Here is a 19,916-nt window from a genome sequence, read left to right as displayed (position 1 = left end):
TAAGAACAAGGAGTAAACAGAAAACTGTTAATATTAATTTACATATCCCAACAAGGCGTGTGTAACATATCAAAATAAAACCCCTGATCAATAAAGATGGTGGATGATTTACATAGGAAAACAGGTTATTGTCCTTTAAAATATTTGCTGCCTAAGGTTAAGCATTGCTAACAATGTATGTAGAGGTCTTGTGTATTTTGGGCAAGACAGCTGGTGGAATTTGGTTGAATTTAGTGTTCACAATACATTAAATGTCAGCAATGCCAAAATATCATTGTCCTCTCAAGTGCTTCTTCAATAGAGAGAGGAAAGGAAACAACTGGCAGGGACACATCCTGGTGGGTAAGAGATTTGGTGGAGCAAAACATCGCCTTAAATGCCAGGACAGCTGGAGGATTATGGGCATAAGAGACCATACATTATCAGACACATACACATACATCAGCATGCATAAACATTGACGAATACTACACTGACTAATACTTCATTTGTGATACATCGGGGATTCTATGTCTGGTTATCTTGAGGAGGCAATCCCGATGTCCACATAGGTACTTGTATTTAATGTTGTGCCTTCTTACAGGTATGCTTTACGAATGCTACCTGCCAACAATTGAGCTGCCCATAAGTGACCTTAGATAAAGGTTGGTTTAAAAGAGGTGGGGAAGGGACCAAACTACAAGGTCATCGGTCCGTTGTTCCTAATAAAACAATGCCACAAGTGTGAGGATAAAATGGACGAGACATATAACACAAAACAGAAAGAAAGGAAAAACCACAAGAACGAAGGAAAGGCAACGAACACTAAAAGGAACAAAAGAGGACAAGAAAACAACAGAGATGCTAGAAACAGAAGAGAGTAAAACAAGAAAGCAGATTACAGTGTCTGGCCGACCACGAGAATAAAAAGGAGAAGCCACCCACTCTGCAATACATTAAAACTTCCACCCTAAAAACACTAGGGTGGAGGACACAGAGGGACAAAGGATATGCACTAAAACCTACATAGGACTATAAAACCCACTCTCATGGATAAAACTTAAAACTAAAGCTGCTGCTGAGGCATCGTCGCCCAACACCGAAGGTAGGGAGCTGGGAAAGTTAAAAGTCTGCAGAAGAGCAGCTAAAAGAGGGCAATTCAGCAAGAGGTGGACAATTGTCAGTTGGGAGTCACAGCAATCCAGAGGTGGGTCCTTGCGACAGAGTAGGTAGCCATGTATGGCCAAAGCGGAGTCGGCAGTGAACAACTGACTCCCGGAGAGAGGACCACATGGAAGACTTCCACACATTCGTCGTCTCCTTAATTATACGCAGCTTTTTGTGTGTACTGTTGCGCCATTCCGTCTCCCAAAGCCTGAAAACCCTGCAGCATAAGACAGAACACAGGTCAGCTTCAGGGATGCCCGTCTCCAGAAACGGTTTGGCCAGCTTGATGGCAAGTTCATTGCCTGGTATTCTGATGAGTCCAGGAGTCCACACAAACACCACTGAACGATGGGACCGTTCCAGGGCTTAGATGGACTCCTGGACAGACGCTAGCAGAGGATGGCAAGGGTAGCACTGGCCGATAGCTTGTAGGCTTCTTAATGAGTCAGTAAACAGCAGAAATGATGTGCCAGGGCATGAGCGGATGTACTCAAGAGCATGAGGTACGGCCGCCAGCTCCGCAGTGAAAACACTCCAGCCATCTGGCAAGGAATGCTGTTCAATATGTCAGTATCTCGTCTCCTACTGGCAGAAGTAAAGCTGTGAGTACCGGGCGTGAGTCGTGCTTCGGTAGCTCAGTTGGTAGAGCACTTGCCCGCGAAAGGCAAAGGTCCCGAGTTCGAGTCTCGGTCGGGCACACAGTTTTAATCTGCCAGGAAGTTTCATATCAGCGCACACTCCGCTGCAGAGTGAAAATCTCATTCTGATAATTCCTCGTGTCTAAAAACTGTTGGGTGCAAGCATACCATATGGTAATATGGACATGGTAAGGACATAAAAACTACTTTTCCACTAAACAGTCAGGCAAAATGTGCCTCATAAGTGTGACATGTATACAGGCAGTAGCAAGCAGTTGTCAATCATGAAGAACTAGCAGCTCTGGTAGAACTTGACTCTTTCTAAATTGCAAGCAGCACACCAATGACACTGGAATAATATACAGGGTTTCTTTTAATCCATTAATAACAATATTATGAAAGATAACAATACTATGAAAGGGATAGTTGCTACTCGCCATACAGCAGAGACACTGGGTCGCAGATAGGTACAACAAAAAGACTGTCACAAAATAAGCTTTTGGCCAACAAGGCCTTTGTCAAAAATAGATGAGACACACACAAAACCACTCTCTGTTGCAGCTGAAGCCACACTAGTGTGGCTTCAGCTGCCACAGGCTGTGGTCAGTGTGTGTGTGTGTGTGTGTGTGTGTGTGTGTGTGTGTGTGTGTGTGTGTGTGTGTGATCTATTTTTGACGAAGGCCTCGTTGGCCGAAAGCTTATCCTGTGACAGTCTTTTTGTTGTGCCTATCAGCAATTCAGCATCTCCGCTATATGGTGAGTAGCTACTATCTCTCTCATAACATTGTCAGGACCGAAGACCTCAGCAGTTTGGTCCCACAGAAACTTACCATAAAATAATATTGTTACATTCCATCGTGGGTTTTCCATTGTTTAATATTATGAAAGGAATAACAAGAAGGCTGATTAACATGTGAACTTTTGCCAAAAGACTTTCTTCTAAAGTAGACAACACACACACATTCACGCAAGCACAACTCGCACACATATGACCGCTCTCTCTCACCACCGAGGCCAGAGTGCAAGCAACAGCACATGATCGGAGAGCCAATCTGGGTGGTTGGGGTAACAAGGAGCTTGGGGCAGGAAGAGTGAGTGATAACAGGGTAGGGTTAGTTCGTTAGTTGGGTGGGTGGTTTGAGGGAGGGGACCAAACATCAAGTTCATAGGTCCCATCAGATTAGGGAAGGATGGGCGAGGAACGATTTCCTTGCCCATACCCTTTCAAAAGAACCTTCCTGCATTTGCCTGAAACAATTCAGGTAAATCATAGAAAATCTAAATCAGGACGGTCGGACGTATGCTTGAACTGCCATCCTTCTGAATCAGATTTCAGTATGCTAACCACTGCGCCATCTCACTCAGTGGTAGGTTGGGGACAGTTAAGTGCTGCATGTGGGTGCATGTAGGGACATGGTGGGAACATACCACAGCTTGGTGCAGTCAGGACATTAGACCGGTTCAGGAGGTAGGAAGGGGAGTGGGAATGGACAGAAGTAGAGGAGAGAAAAAAAAAGACTGTGGGCAAATTGGTGGCATAGAACGCTGTGTAGTGCTGGAGTGAGAGCCCAGAAATGGACAGGTGGGTGAAGGACAGGGGCTAACAAAGGTTAAATCTGAAGCTGGAACGGGGTGGGGAGACTTACGGGAAAGTGATTCAGAAAACCTGGTGTTGGCAGGAGGGATCCAGATGGTGCAAACTGTGAAGCAGTCAGTTAGGTGAAGAATGCACAGCAACTGGGTGGCCCAGTTGTCTCTTGGTCATAGTTTGCCAGTGCCCCTTCCCTGCTCTCACTCCAACACTACACAGTCTTCTATTCCACAAACACACCACAGTATTTTTTCTCCTCCTCTACTTCTATCCTTTCCCATTCCCCATCCACCTCCCCCCCCCCCCCCAGACCTCCTTTCCCATTCCCCATCCACACTGCCCCCCCCCCCCCCCCGACCTAATGTCTCCTCTATATGGTGAGTAGCAATCTATCCTTTTCGAAATACTGTTACTCTTCCATCCCAGATTTTCCATTGTTTGATTTTGAATTCACTAAAAATACACAATACATGACCAGAACTTAAATTATAATGTATTGGTTGTTTCATGTATCGCATATGTGATAATTTGTTACAATATGGAAGATGATCATATGTTTTAAGTGTTTCTGTGTCTGTAGGGTGGTCAGTTAAATAATTGTTTTATTTACCCCACAATAATGACATAGTGAAATTGCAAATGAAGTAACAAAATCATTTGTCTATTTATTTAGAAAAAAAAACCATGGGCAACATACACATTAAGCCAACACACTTCTGTGACCAGTCACCATTCCACTCAGCTAAGAGTCACCTCACTTACTTGTTTTCTATGTAAGTGTTTCAATACAGTTCTTTTTCTGCTACACTGTTAGTGCTTCATCAATTAGGTTGGACTCCTGGGAGAAGATGTAGATCATAACTTTATCAAAGGAATTGTGCTGGTATTTGTCTTTGATAGGCCACAGAAAAACTGAATCAGGATGCACAGATTCTATGTTGAATGGAGCTGCCCCCAACTATCATCCATTTTGAACGATCTCATTCAGTAAACCCTATTGCTCAGCTTGTAGAAATAATCTCACTGTAGCTGTACAACAAAGATATTTTTCACTTTATGATATCTAAATATCAGTTTACTGAAAGAGGAACAGTTATGGGACTAAGGTAAGATAAAAACGGTATGTAAGGACTACATTTAACTAGATTTATGCTTTCTTCCTCTAGGCTTTCAACATTTCCCGATCTTTGGCTGTAAAAGAGCCACTCAGTGCTGGAGCCGCAAAGGAAGTAATTTATACAGAATTAACAATAAATGAGTTTGCTGAAGCACTGAGTATGAGGGCTGACTCAGAATTTGTAAGAAAGGTATGTATCTGAAAAAATTAATTTGTGTGAAATGCATCTGCTGCAGTGCGTTAAAGTTTCCTGGACAATACGAACAAGACGTTACAATGACATGTAAGTACACCTACTGCAAAACATTAATGATTTTTATACAAAGGTTCACAGTGTCCATTTACAGATTAGTACATACAGTAATGTTCTGCAGAGCAATAGCAAGTAAGTGTGTCAGTCTTTTACACTATTTCTGGTGTTTCTAAAATTCAATAACAAGTGTCAGGAGAGTGATGATTCTGAGGCTCAAAGAAAGAAATATTGTTCTTACTACTGTGTGTCCAACAACTTGCTGGGAGAGGGATTCAGGCATTTTATAAACTGTGGTACCACAACCTACACCAAAGTAGTTGTCTACTATTCAGAGAATACAGTACATATATTGTAATATAGTTTAAAAACAAGTCAACAAAGAGTACTGGCAGGAGGGTGAGGGGTGTAAAAAGAAAGAAAAAAGAACCTTTTGACACTTTCTATGATCTTGCCACGTCCTTCGATTGTGCATATCATGTATAACTCTACGAGGGAAATTAAAAGTTTATAGTAGACATATTCCCTTCTACATGGATGGAGTTATATCTTAACACCAGCAAACAGAAGTTCACATTTACAAATGATATCACAGGAACAACAATATCCGAGGAATAATATTGAATTCAGAGTTGAGAAACCTTAAATGTGGTGAACTGCAAGATTTGGTGCTTGGCCCACTCCTATTCTTGACAGACATAAATGATTTATCAGGGATACTGGAGGGCTCTCGGCTTTGTTCTTCTTTAACTCTAACTCAGTATTTCTTTTTATTTCACCCAATTCACTTTTTAGTATTTAAGAATGGACTCCATTTGATACATGAAGTTGATTATAAGCCGCAGTCTAACATCAGGTTTTTAAGAAAGTAATTAAATATGATTTACTTCATTTAGCATGTTGTTTATAATTAAACATTCCAAGTGATTCTTGTTTATTGATTCCTATCTCTCACTGAAATGCCGAAACACCTTAGATATTATTATGTGGAGGAGGAATTTCTTGTTAGGAAACATTCTTTAAATTTTTGTTGCTTATATCGTAAATACGTAATCCAGTCACTTGAGGTGACCACCACCTATGTTTAATGTCAACCTGCAATAGCCACTCACTGACAGCCGGTGGCAGCACCAACAGTGGAGGGTATGCAGGGAACAGTGCAGTCGTCATCGTATCGAGGTAACAGAGCGATTTATCTGACATCCAGAAGGGCATGACCATTGGCTTTTGAGCCATGTCTGGAAGGATTTCCTAAACCGCCAAGTCTACAAACAATTTCAATGCCACCATGTTTAAAGCACACTGTGCATGGCAAAATGACTCTATCCAAAACTGGCACCAAGGTAACTATGATGCACCACAGGCCCTAGGTGACAGGGCTGAAAAGACAGCTGCAGAGATGTGTATGGCCAAATAGATGTTCCGCTGTCGAGCAACTGACCACCGAGATGAACCAAGGGGACTATCAACAGTGCGTCCTCAATGACCATTCAGCGAATGTTGGCGCGTACGTGCCTCCATCTAGTTCATGCGCACCCATGCAGACAGCTCTTCCATCAGTGAGGAAGGCTGGAATTTGCATGCCCATACTGCAAATGGACGTCCACTGAGTCGCGACAGGTGGACTTTTCAGGTGAACATTATTTTATTCTCCATCGAGCAGATAGCTATCGTTGTGAAACGTCTGCAAGCAAACAAAGATGGAAAGTTATACTCTAGGGAATGTTTTCTTGGCATTCCCTTTGTGATCTCATCATCCTGGAAGGCACAATCGATCAACACAAGTATGCAGCTAACCGTTGGGGGCATGTCCATTCCTACTTGGAGTTTGTGTTTCCTCAGCACGATGGCATCTCCCAGCAGAACAAAGCAACATGTCATACAGCTCGCAGTGTACATGTGTGGTCTGAAGAAGACCGGGATGAGTTTCCCGTACTCCATGACTGGACAGTGTATGTTAATGATCAACTGCTTCAGAAATTATGAACTCAAAAGCAAAACATTCAGCGAATGTTGGCGCGTACGTGCCTCCATCTAGTTCATGCGCACCCATGCAGACAGCTCTTCCATCAGTGAGGAAGGCTGGAATTTGCATGCCCATACTGCAAATGGACGTCCACTGAGTCGCGACAGGTGGACTTTTCAGGTGAACATTATTTTATTCTCCATCGAGCAGATAGCTATCGTTGTGAAACGTCTGCAAGCAAACAAAGATGGAAAGTTATACTCTAGGGAATGTTTTCTTGGCATTCCCTTTGTGATCTCATCATCCTGGAAGGCACAATCGATCAACACAAGTATGCAGCTAACCGTTGGGGGCATGTCCATTCCTACTTGGAGTTTGTGTTTCCTCAGCACGATGGCATCTCCCAGCAGAACAAAGCAACATGTCATACAGCTCGCAGTGTACATGTGTGGTCTGAAGAAGACCGGGATGAGTTTCCCGTACTCCATGACTGGACAGTGTATGTTAATGATCAACTGCTTCAGAAATTATGAACTCAAAAGCAAAACATTATATTAATATCAGTGACTTAGGCACGTTACAAAGTGACAGAAATGCTATCCCTATACTGCATCATCATATGGGGTTACATTTGTATACAGAAGTGCTCCCAAGATTGGCAAAGAATTCTTGTGTCAGGCTGTCAAATTCCTCCACCAACATGGTTGACAACTGCTGGACAGTCGTTAGTGTGCGTGGGCATGCTGCAACCTCTCACCAAAGCATCCCACACACGCTCGAGGAGGTTTAAGTTGGGCAGAACAGGTATGCCAGTCCATTAACCGAATACCCTCTCATTCCTAGAGCTGCTCCACCTGCACAGTTCCATGCAGTCATGCTGTAAAAATGAAGTCGTGGCGAAATGCACCCTTGAAGAGACACACATGGGGAACGAGTACAGTGTCATATTAACGCTGACCAGTGGGTGTACTGTGTTCAGAGATTTAGAGTTCAGTATGCCCATGCATATTATGCCTCCCCACATTGTAACACCTGGACCGCCAAAACAACCATGTTAGACAACATTCCTAGGCACATTATGTGTTTCCAACTCTCGCCATATGAGGGAACATAATGTAGCCAGGAACATTGTTGAGCATGATTGTTTTGATGGTCCAGACGTTATGGTGTGGGGAGACCTAATGATGCATGTACGTACTGACTTCCAAATCTTCAACATAATATTCTCACTGACTGCTTCCCCATGTGTATCGTTTCAGGAATGCAGTCGGCCACCTTCATTCTAATACATGACAATGCATGATGTAAAACTAATCAAGGGAAGGAGCTCTTGGAGCGAGTGGATATTTGGTGAAAGGACTGTCCTGCACATTCTCCTGACTTCAACTCCATTGAACATATATGGGATGCACTGAGAAGACATATTGTTATCATGTCCACATGCACAAAACACCATCCAGAAGCTGTCAACCATGCTGGTGGGAGAGTGGAATGCCCTACCACTTAAACACTTAACCAACCTTGTAGCCAGCATGGGAGCACTTTACAGAGCATGCATTGCCGTCCTTGGTGATCACACAACCTATTAAGAACTATGGCCCTCCTATCGTAATGTCCTGAGGACCATTGTAAATCATGTAGACTTCAGTGTAATTATAGTCTTTGTATAAAAGGGTCATTTCTGTTTGTCTTATTGCTTATTTCTTTCAGTTACTTTCTGTACTATACTGTAGCTGTTATTTCTGTGTATGGTCCAAGTTTCACTGAGATACTTTACTTGGAGTGACAGCATGTGAAAGTAACTTTTATCCTTAAGTTTTGTATACCAGCATATATTACATATACAACAAAATCCCTTCAGTTTGAAATCAGCATTAGCTTCACTTGGATAAGAAGAATGGGGTGGAGGATATACGGCAGTGTAATGGTTTTAAAGCATGAGGAAAAAAATAAAGATTATTACTAAGATATGTGGCTATTAACTTTCAGACAACAAAGAAAACTTGAGTGACACAATTAACTGTTTCGGCTAACTTGACAAGTCTGAATCTTGTTTTTATTTTCAGATGTTCGCTTTGGTGGACAAAGATCACAATGGCTTTATTTCCTTCAGAGAATTTCTTGACATGCTTGTAATATTTTCAAAAGGTTTGTACAACAATGAAATAATTTAAATCTCTAAACATTGCCAAGGGCTTAGACAATGATGTCTAACTTCTACTACCTGAATTTCAATCATGTGATATTTTACATAGGAATCATCTGATTTTCAGGAACAGCCGAAGATAAAGTGAAGTTGATGTTTGATATGTATGACATAAATGGTCATGGTAAACTAACAAGAGAAGACTTCAAAGACATGATCAAGTATGTTCAATAACAATTTTGTTGATATCCTCAGCTTCCATGCTTTGATTTACTAACATATCCTCCTCTAGTTTTACAATTATACGTACCTTTATCCTACATCTCACTGTCATATCTGCCTAAACACCAGACAAGTTCCCTAGGTGTGAAGCACTACACTTTAGAGGTCTTATCCTACTGTCTCTCACTATTAATTTTATAAATATTCAGTCTTGTCCGCTCTTCACTGTCTCATACTAACAGCTATACCTTGGCAGAACTAAAGAGCTGAGTGATTTGACTGTAATAATATACATGAAATGTGATACACTGGTCAGAATATTTAAACAATATTTTTAAAATAAAGGCTATTCAATTGTCAGTAAATGGTTAAAAGTAAATAACATGGTTTTTAGAAACACACACACATTACTGCTGAAGAGCACAATGGAATTTAATCAGAATTTCATTTTTCTTTCTGATATTTCTTCACTTCATTTCTGTGTTGCTTCTTATGTTCATTACATCAATAATTCAATGCCTGTGGTTGTTAAATTCACGTGTTCCTTCCTATGGAACACTTTTACATTAAACCCTCCCCAATCTGGTATCTGCTCCCTTTTTAAGACTCTAGTGCACCACTAGCATTCAAAACAGCAAGTTAATTCCAGAACCTTGAAACTACAATTTTGCCAATAAAACATGTGAGTTGATTGGCACAGTCTCGTATGTAGAATATACAGTATTTAATGTGTACGCCTACCGGAAGGTCATAAAATGTTATGAAATGTTTTCAGTTATCATTACTAGTGAGTACCTGAAGATTGTACCTTAGAACAACACTGATATATACACGGATACACAATTACAGGAGAGCTATAGAGCAGCCATCAGACATGTAGAAATATCCAATACCCTGATTTATCACACACTTGAAACTGAGGGTAACTGTGTGTAAAAGTCGGCTTCTTACAAAGGGCTTCACTTCAAAGGAAACTGCCAACACATTAACGTCAATTCTCACTGTGCCACAAAAATCAGGGAAAGTACCCCACAACTGAAAAAAATCATTTTGTTAGTGTTATAAGGAACAATCAAAAAGTTTCCATTTGAAGCCTGTACAGTCCAGGTTTGGTACACCAGTCAAGCGAAACTGCAGTGAGTACTGAGGCAACCATCCCATCAATGCACCATTCTGAAGACACCCGTTTGGTAAAACACTGTGTCCTGTTGAATGAAGAAGTCCATAATTGCCTGCTGCATATTCTCGTCTGATAGGAATCACTGACCCTTTCAGGCCCTTTTTTAAGGGACCAAAGGCATTGCAATCGCATAAGGAGAGATCAGGACTATAAGGCGGGTGCTAAAATGTCTCCCACTTTAGTTGGCATAATTCCTGAGTTACGACATTTGTGATATGGGGATGTGTGTTATCTTTAAGCAGCAGCACCCTTGTCATACACCATTCCAAAAGACATGCTACGCTATAGACAATCTTCATTCTGTGATAGATGTCTACCGATGTTTGTCTTTCAGCAGCTAAGAAAAGAATAACAGCATGTTGATCCTGTTAGAGAACATTTGGTAATAACGTTGTCATAGTTCTCATTTTCACACTTATCACATGCACATCAGAAAGACACAAATGTCACTCTAAACTCTTGCCTACATATAGGTGCTTATACGTCCACATCAGAGTCACACTATGTTGCATATATGCAGCAGCAATGCCCTTTATATTTCTTGGTCACCTCAGGAACACACACAAAAATAATATTCAAATTTTAATTCTTAATAATTACCTCCTTTTTTTTTCAATTTTCAACTTAGTTCAATAATACTGCTAATTTTTACATGGTTCTTCATACAACCATTGCGGGTGTAGCATCGTAGACTATGCTAAATTCATTTCATGGCATTTGGCACTTATACACCAAGCACAAAAGGAATCATTCTTGAAGATCATTTGATAGAAGTATCTGAGAATATTAATAATATAAAAAGTATTATACCACTTAACAGATGCATACTTGTAACACCACCATGTCCTTGTGCAAAATAACCAAGATTAGGAGTTAGCATCTTATCTACATGAACTTAATAGAAAAGAGCACTTGCAATGATAGGAAAAGGTTATGACCACGGCATTTTCAAGAAACCATCCTGATTTTGTATGAAGTGAATTATCGAAGTAACAGGAAATCTAAATTAAATGACTGAAAAGGAATTTTTCCTTCCTCCTGTTGCCCAATCACATAAAACCAACATTATCTTTCAGATCATCGCTATATTGTAAAATAATTTTTGTTTCTAAAACCTTCCCTAACTTTAATACTGAGACACATGTTGACCTTCCAATAACTTAGGAAAACTTTTCTCACATACACATTACACTTAAGTGTTCAAATGAAAAAGGAAAGTTGTTTCATAATGTCCTATCGATATCACACTTCTTACTTAACTAACAGCCACTGATCCTAGGATAAGGGTGGTAAACAAACTTTCCATTTTCTTATTGAAGGAACAATCCTTGCATTCAGTTAGAAACATTTGAGGTCACATAAAACTTAAATCAAGTTAGTTGGTGGACACTTGAACCCCTAACAAACTTACCAACAAAATGCAAACTTGTCAAGGTTTACTGACATAAAAATGAATTAAAAAAGAGAAATTATAAATAAATGATGGGAACTAGACCTGGTGATTAATAATTTCAAAAACAACCACGCAAGCAAATACATCAGTACAGAAATTCAAATACATGTCGAGTTTTTATCTTTATCAGAACATTCTGCAACAATTTCTACTTCTGCTGTAAAATGGCCAAATTCTTTGATTTATGATATCAATGAGCCATAATGAAGAAAGTGCGATTTTTATACAGAAATGCAGGACATTATGCCAATTGGGCATACCTCCATCTCTCCTCAACTCTGAATCATGTGATGGGTTTGCAACTATTCCTGCATTAAGATTTCCATTAAATGATGAGACACAGACACTCTCTTGCTGAAAGTATTCAATGACATACACAACATTTTATGCTTACTATGTGGAGAATGTTTTTCAGTTGTAATTTTGAAAGTAAATATCAAAACACGAAACAGGTTAAGTAATGGAAGGAGTAATAGTAACAAAATCCAGTACAAATGAGGTGTTCACTGGGTGATAATTGTGCAAGCAACACTGACAATGTACGATAACATTCAGGTAATGTCCTTTTCCAGAGCACCTAAGTGTACTGAACATTTACATGTTTTGTGACAAGTTATTTATTTCCCTTTAAACAAAAATATGTTTAAGATTTTTTTTGGATTCTTCCACATGTAAGACGTTCACTGCACTTGAGATCTGTGAAATGTACATTATCATATTTGCTTTTCTTTGTAAATATTTATTGTGTATTATTGTTTTTCTGATGTGGTCTACATCCTGGTGGATATCCTCACTATGGATCTACTGGAATGAAAAATACATCTAATCTAATCAGAGATGTTATCATATAACTACTTTCACAAGTGTCTTTACCTTTAATGAGATATAATATGCCTGTGTCAGACTGGATCGAATGGGCCTGTTGAGAGCAAAGGACATACAGGACTTGCATCTGGGCCTTCGAAGGGATATGAATTATGTCCCAAGGGGTTGAGAGAGGTAACAATAGACCAGGATATTCCACAGATTGGGTGCTTATCAGAATGCCATACACCAGTTTGCTGGACAGGGAAAAAGGAGGGGGTAAATTATTTTCTGTCATAACGGTAAGTGATAAGACCCCTAAAAAAGGGTATTGTTAAGTTCTCTCAGTCCTGAGTTATTTAGAATACAAGGATGAGGCCCATTTGTCAATATATTTATCACCAAACTAAATCCCGCAGAAGTTTTGGTCCTGTCCTAAGACTTCACCTACAGCCCATCACAATTCAAATCATGCTGGACTCATCAAATACCTACAGTGGAAATATTTTCCTGCTATCAACCACTTAGACCAAAACCCACACTCAACCTTGCTTCTCTCAGTTCATACTACTGTCCAACAGTTACCCTTCCTCAATCCTGTTTAACCACACTATGGTTGCCTCCAACTTGGCCTAGTTTCCTAGGATCCTTCCCGATAACACAAACCTCTCAGTAAAGGAAAGAACAGCCATACACCACCTTAAGACAGATTCCAATTTCATCATCCTACATGTGGACAAAGAATGCATCACTGCTATGGTGAACCACACTGATTACTTAACAGAAGGTTATTTCCTTAACAGAAGGTTATTTACTTAACAGAAGGTTATTTACCAGAAGGTATCCACCAGTTATCAAGATTCTTCCATCACAAGACCTGCCATAGCGGTCCTGGCCAAAGAGAACAGCATAACCTCCTATACACACTCAAATCCTTACACCCATCCTACCACCTAGCACCTTCTCACATTAAGCCCCCCGCCCCCCTCCCCCATGCAAAACATTCTACATACTTCTTCAATATCCACAGCCCTTGTCATTGTGGATGCCCCACTGTAGATGGTAGCTGTGCTACTATTGAAAGGCTCCATGGTCTTCCTAACCAACACCTCCAATCAATGCCCAGAACATTGCTCCCCACATCAAAGTTACAAGCTATGTTCTTCAACCAGACTCACCCCATTACAACATAAGACAGCTACACATCACTGTTTGTATATAATGTCTTACAGACTTCAAGCCCACCAGCTCACTCTTTGTATACCTGAAAAACAACATCCTTAACCATTACTACTACTCCTTCGAGGAGACAATATATAAAGAGTCAAGACGGCAGGTAGTGTAAATTTGATGTGTGGCTCTGCGAAATAATGTCAATTATGCTGTTAAAAAGAAAAACTGTGACAGTTGTAAGGATGAAATAACAAAGCTCAAGTTTACAGTTTATCATCAGTTCATTGAAAATGGTTGTCAAGAAATTTAAACAAGAAAATAGTGTACTGGACACGACATAATCGTGACATGCAAGTTCGACTTCGTCGGAGAACTGGATGGAAGTAAATTTCAAAAGACACGAACAGATAATAGGGGGTGTACAAAACTGTGTAGGGAACAAACATAGTGCACGAAAATCACTTTCAAGTTCTTTCTACGACGAATGTGATTGTATTGTTAACAGTTCGAGTGCACCACTTGGAAAACAAAACGACTTTGTGAATGAGGTAGAACATGGAATATTTCAGCCGCAGTTAGGTGAATGATCGTAACTGAAAGTGCTCCCAAAAAATTTGCCACCAATAACCTGTTCGCCTGAAACATTATCGATTTATGTTAGCAAAAAAGACAAAATAAAAAGTGCCAAACAAGGTAGGCAAAAAATCGGGTCGCTCCGAACACCAAGTACATATAAAACTGAACTGTATGCAGACAGCCAAGGGCGAAATTAGGGTTGCCACAAATCTCCCCAAGTGAAATTCCCTGATTTCCAGACAAGTTTAAGCATTCCTCCTTGCCAAATTTTGAGATCTCCAGGGTACATTAAGATGTGAGTTGACAATCCATCTCTGCAGCTACCATACAAGAAACAATTGTGCAAACGCAAAAATATCTAAAAACACTTGCAAGCAGATGGTGCTTCCTGATTTGAGCAAAAAGCCTAAGTACTAACATAACATCTTTGGTAATGAACTGGAGAAAGCAAGCCAAATGGTAAATGAGTTTTATTAAAAGCACTGATGTTATTTTACTTCAATAAAATAAAACACATTTGGTGACAAAAATATTTCCAAGACGGATTTAAAACACCTTCACTGATTTCAGAAACAACCTCAGAAAAAAGTAGGCCTCTTGAAAGAAGTGCATAAGGTGGGAAAGAACTGTGTAAACCAACACTGTAGGTGACCACCAATAAAATTTTGATTCTACTATGTTCATTATTGTCAGTTTTTACCCAGAGTGTAGTATCTATTATTTTACAGGTATTGTGTGATTTTTTGTTTGCGAAATATACGAGTACACAGTGTACAAACTGCCAGCAGCTGACACAATTTTCTTCTTCTTATCGTCCATACTTTCTAACATATAAACTACTTTTGAAGTGACAAAATGTACTAGGACAAATAAAACGTCTACAAAATGCTACACTGTACAATGTGCTTGCAGTGAGACAGTTGCAATTTCTGCACACCATCGCCCATGGCCTCTGGCCTACTGAGGAGCACCACAATCCTGGGTCCACGGATAAACCACGAAAATCCACCGCATTACAACACATACAAACATACCCAGCCTGCGGGCAGATCGGTGAGACTAGATCTGACGAGCAGGGCCTGCACATTAGTGGGAACCAAAAGGCTTCAGATCGGTATGCTCGATCCATTACAGATACCCACAGAAACGGCCATCGGTTTTGGCCCATCACGGAAAGCCACTCATGTGGCCAGCTATTCACGAGCCACAGACAGCGTGTTGTTGAAATGAGACCATGGTGATCAATCCGTGCAACAGATAACTTGTTCAAATACTCTGAAAATCAATAGTAATGAGGATAGGTAGCATTTCACAGTTAAGATGATTGCTGAGCTGCAGACAGACTCGTAGAAAAGACAGTTTCACTCACAACTAAATTTACAATCACTCAGATGCAACTCATGCACACACGACAACCGCCTCTGGCTGTTGTGTCTACAGTCTCTGAGAATCACATCCAAAGAAACCATTCCTCATACCTCCCTGCCTCTCGTTGGCAGCTGCTAGGCTAGTGGCAAGAAGTGCTGGCAACACTGACTGCAAGCTGAGGGGAGAGGTAGGAAGGGGAGAAGCAGTAGGAATGAGGGAGTAGGGAGGCAGAGAACATACTCAGTTGCACCCAGCCATTGTCGATGCACGACACCTCAGTAAACAACTCACCTCATCTACTGAGAGAAAAATGAGATTTTTCCAGTTTCTCCCCCCAAATTTTCCTGGTATTTCTCTGATATGTGTGAAATTCACTGATATTCCCTGATTTCCAGCAGACAAGCAATCAGAATTTTAATTGCATAATAAAGCCAGGAGCGAAATTCAGTGCTGCTACGTCAATGAGTAAGGAAAAAATTTCCTCATTGAGCAGAAAGGTTTTTTTTTTGTCTTCCTGGCAAGGAATGAAAAAAAGGATTTCTTAATCTCATAAAAAGATAACTGTATGAGCTGAGAGGAACAAACATTATTGTTTTTTTCAGCACCACATTGTTATGACATGAGAGAATGGTCCTGTGTAAACAAAGAAATTGAAAGTGCAAATACATGCAAAATATTTGCGTGCGGTTTGAAAATGTAACAAAGCACTGTACAGAAAAGATTCCACATAACACACGGTTTTCATTTAAATAAACATGCGAAAAATGTTATATCAACAAAAATTTAAAACTACTTTCCATAAATATTTATTGCAAAATTGTTGTTATAGTATACATGAATATCCTGAAACATAAAAATTTGTTCTGTATTTTGTACGTAAGCCCGAGCACCTTAATACAGAAGTGTGTCACCTTTATTGTTTTACTTAAGAAATAGATCTTTAAATGTATATGGTACTTTTGAGTTTCCATGTTATTTGCTTATGTTCCTTTCCCTTAATAATGTGAACTTTTTTTACAAGTATTCTGAATTTTTCACAAGATATCCACCTATACACTTTTCTGTTTCTTGGCATTACACATGTATTATATGAACACTTGTATAATTGTAAGATCACTGTCATAATCATTTGAACATTGTATCATCTCATCTCCATTTTTGACTTGTCCTGTATAATCATGTGCTTCTCTGCACACGATGTATGATCTACAGGATAAATAAAATTACAATTACAAAACAAATCTATGGCCTGGCCATGGTCATCTGCGTTCACCCTACTATGCCAGCAACTTTATGAGACATCTACAGCATACCTTACTAGCCATCCAAGATCCCAGTTTCCTTATCTGGTTCAGTTTCTGTGATAACTTCATGATCTGGCTAAGGGTCAAGACACTTTACCCTTATTCCTCAACACATTCCTCCTGTCTACTTCACCTTGTCCTCCTCAGATCTGTGTGCCCCTCTCCTAGATGTTGATGTTGACCTCAACTTCTCTTATGGCTTCACAAAAACCTGTCCATACCACTGACCATCAACAGTACTTCCATTTTGAAAGCTGCCCTCCCTTTCACAATAAAAGTCACTCACACACAGTCTGGTCACCTCTGTATGGAGCATCAGCAGTGATGAACAACCCCTCACCCAGTACACTAAAGGTGCTCGTAAGCCCTTCACAGACCGGTCAGTACACTCAGGGTCCTTGTAAGACCTCCACAGATAGGTGTTGCCCTATAATTTTAGCCCACAACAGATATTCCGTACTCATACATAGCCCAATCCTCTCACCATGCCCTTAATCAAGCATGTCCATCAAGGCCACAAGCCACATCCTTCCCCAGGGCCATAAGAACCTATCACTGTGTTTAGAGCTGAGGAACATTCTACCCACAATTCTTCCCACCTCCCCTAAAGAGGTACTCTGCAGCCCACAGAATGTATGCAATATTCTGCTCCATCCTTATGCTACACACACACACACACACACACACCCAACTCCTTGCCACATCATCTGTGCACACATGTAAGACCCAGGCACAAGACATGTCCTGTGAAACTATCCATCACATCCTACATTCCAAGCCCTTCAAGGATAGCCTATCCTATCAGAAATAGGGCCACATGTGAAAGCAGACACATTCTGTTGCCACTCTCTCCATGGATGGCAAACTTATTATCATCACATTTGGCTTGTGGCAATTACAGCTGAACAAGCCTTTGAGACTATTAAAGATTTTACTATATAAAATAATTAATAGTAACTATAATTTAATTGTGATTTTGTGTGAGTTGTGTGGGCAAATGAGAGATACCAAATCAGTAATGGTGCCACAGGATAGGATTGCCAGCCAAAAATTTTGTGGGTCACGACTGCTATTAATTAAGAAATTACTGATTTTCTTCAAGATAGGATTTTCTTTTGTAAGGAAGCCCTATGTGTCTAGTTTGGATGATCCTTCACACGTGGATGCACTGCAAAAGTGCCGAGGAATGATCCTGACCATTGGAGGAAGCCAGTGATAGCTGACCTAACTTTGCAGCCTGCCCAAAACTGTGCAAATAAGCTTTGTTGGGCTGGCTATGAAAAGTAGAGCCTTCCACACAGTCTGATATTTCCTCCGAAACCCAAGGCGTTCAATAACCTCCACAGCAAAAGCTTTGCCTTACTCGGACACTACTACTTCTGCAGTCTAGATCCATTTCCGTGGCTGGTGGAGAGCATCTCCAAACCACATTCTCCAATTGTTTAGGTGTCATGTGGAAACAGTTAAACTGAGTACTACAGACAACAGGAGAGCAATCTAATACTAGCAGTTAGTCGGAAAATAGATACTTGGTTTGTTGTTTGGTAGTAGCAACAATCTGACCATCCAAAATTATGTCAGTCATTCGTAACTATGGTCGCAACTGGACCACTGACACCTTCCTGCTGCCGCTAATGTAATTTGCGTCATCCTCTGCCATGTGCCATCATTACACTTTATCTGTGTCAGCTGCCCTCAATAACATGTTTTAGTCCTTCCTTTTGTAAGTGTTCTCTAATAATTTACATATGCAGTATCTAGACTGACATACAGTTGGCTCTTGGTCCTGTCATCACTCTCTTTGTATCCAGGCACTTTTCCCACTGATTTCAGAGCCTTTTCACCTTCTGTGAACTGTTTTATTGATGTGATTGAGGTCTTTTCAATTAGATCTGTTTAAAATAGTCTGTGGTTAACTATTATTTCAGTAGAGTTATGCTATTCCCTTCTGTCCTTACCCTATTATTACATTAGATCTATTCCCCCATGATCATATAGAAGAGGTCAAATCAAACCTGTAGTAAGAAACGATTGATGCCTTAAGCTCTGTCATGGAAGATAGGAGGGTAGTGGGTGTTTGTTTCCAAGCCACACAACTGGGAAGGTAATTGCACTGTTCCACATCATCATATACCAGCTCCATAACAACCACTGCACAGCTTTAAATGCGGACATGACACTCAACCATCAGTCCACCTGAATGAATGTCCACAGCAAAACTGTGGACAAAGACTGTGTTGACAACACAGTCGTGGGACACGTTGCTAAGCACAAAATGCTTGATTTTAACAGCTGCATCACAACATGTGGCACCTGGATTCTCTCTCTCTCTCTCCCTTCACTCCTTCAAATCAGTTTCGGCTGCAATTTGTAATAGCTGCTGTCCCACACCCACTTCCATCCCTGTCCGCATGACCCTATGCCATTCATTCTAAGACTTAAATCATCAGTACTTAACCACATCCCTGGCAGATATGAGGCAAATAATTTGTCACTGTACCTCTCGACTTTATGGAAACTGGCAGAGAAAGAGATTAGAGGAGGGTAATAGTACTTTGTTTTATACTTTTTGAATGATGTAACTAGTTTTCAGCACAAGAATGTGCATCCAACACTGGAGAAAGAGGCAGTTGATATTTTTTTTAATTTGCTCCTACCATCGTTGTTCGGAAGTAAGCTAAGTACTTACAGTATCTAAAATATGATTATTTCATAGATAGCACATCAGCTTTAATCTTCTCAAAACACTTGAACATATTAACTTATACTTTCATTTTATACCTATACTGATTTCATACTTTATTTTAAAGATTAAATATACATTGTTGTTTCACATACTGATATCTGAAATACACAAATTCAGTTTCACTATTTACGAGAAAATGTCTTCATAGATTTTGGTATCTTAATGCTGACATAGTTGCGCCACATCTGATATCTAAGGGGACACACAGTACATTCGGTATAGCTATATATGAGAAA

The 19,916-nt window shown here is 40.2% G+C and overlaps 2 protein-coding genes across 7 annotated transcripts in view; one reads left to right on the top strand and one right to left on the bottom strand.

The window, feature by feature from the left end:
* Nucleotides 1-19,916, bottom strand: part of LOC124622094 (GPI mannosyltransferase 2-like) — a 387,261-nt gene that overhangs the window by 262,995 nt on the left and 104,350 nt on the right. The gene's annotated exons all lie outside the window — the stretch shown is intronic.
* The window catches only part of LOC124622093 (dual oxidase-like), a 252,302-nt gene that overhangs the window by 132,031 nt on the left and 100,355 nt on the right, over nucleotides 1-19,916 (top strand). For both annotated transcript variants that reach the window (XM_047147673.1, XM_047147674.1), the window contains exons 18-20: nucleotides 4,542-4,682; nucleotides 8,775-8,856; nucleotides 8,982-9,075. In XM_047147673.1, coding sequence (XP_047003629.1) covers nucleotides 4,542-4,682; nucleotides 8,775-8,856; nucleotides 8,982-9,075 — 317 coding nt within the window. The remainder of the gene's footprint in view (nucleotides 1-4,541; nucleotides 4,683-8,774; nucleotides 8,857-8,981; nucleotides 9,076-19,916) is intronic.

This window comes from Schistocerca americana, chromosome 7 (genome assembly GCF_021461395.2).
Source record: "Schistocerca americana isolate TAMUIC-IGC-003095 chromosome 7, iqSchAmer2.1, whole genome shotgun sequence".
Classification (NCBI taxonomy): Eukaryota; Metazoa; Arthropoda; class Insecta; order Orthoptera; family Acrididae; genus Schistocerca; species Schistocerca americana.
Note: the sequence above shows the minus strand (reverse complement) of the source record. Positions and strands in the feature narration are given on the sequence as shown.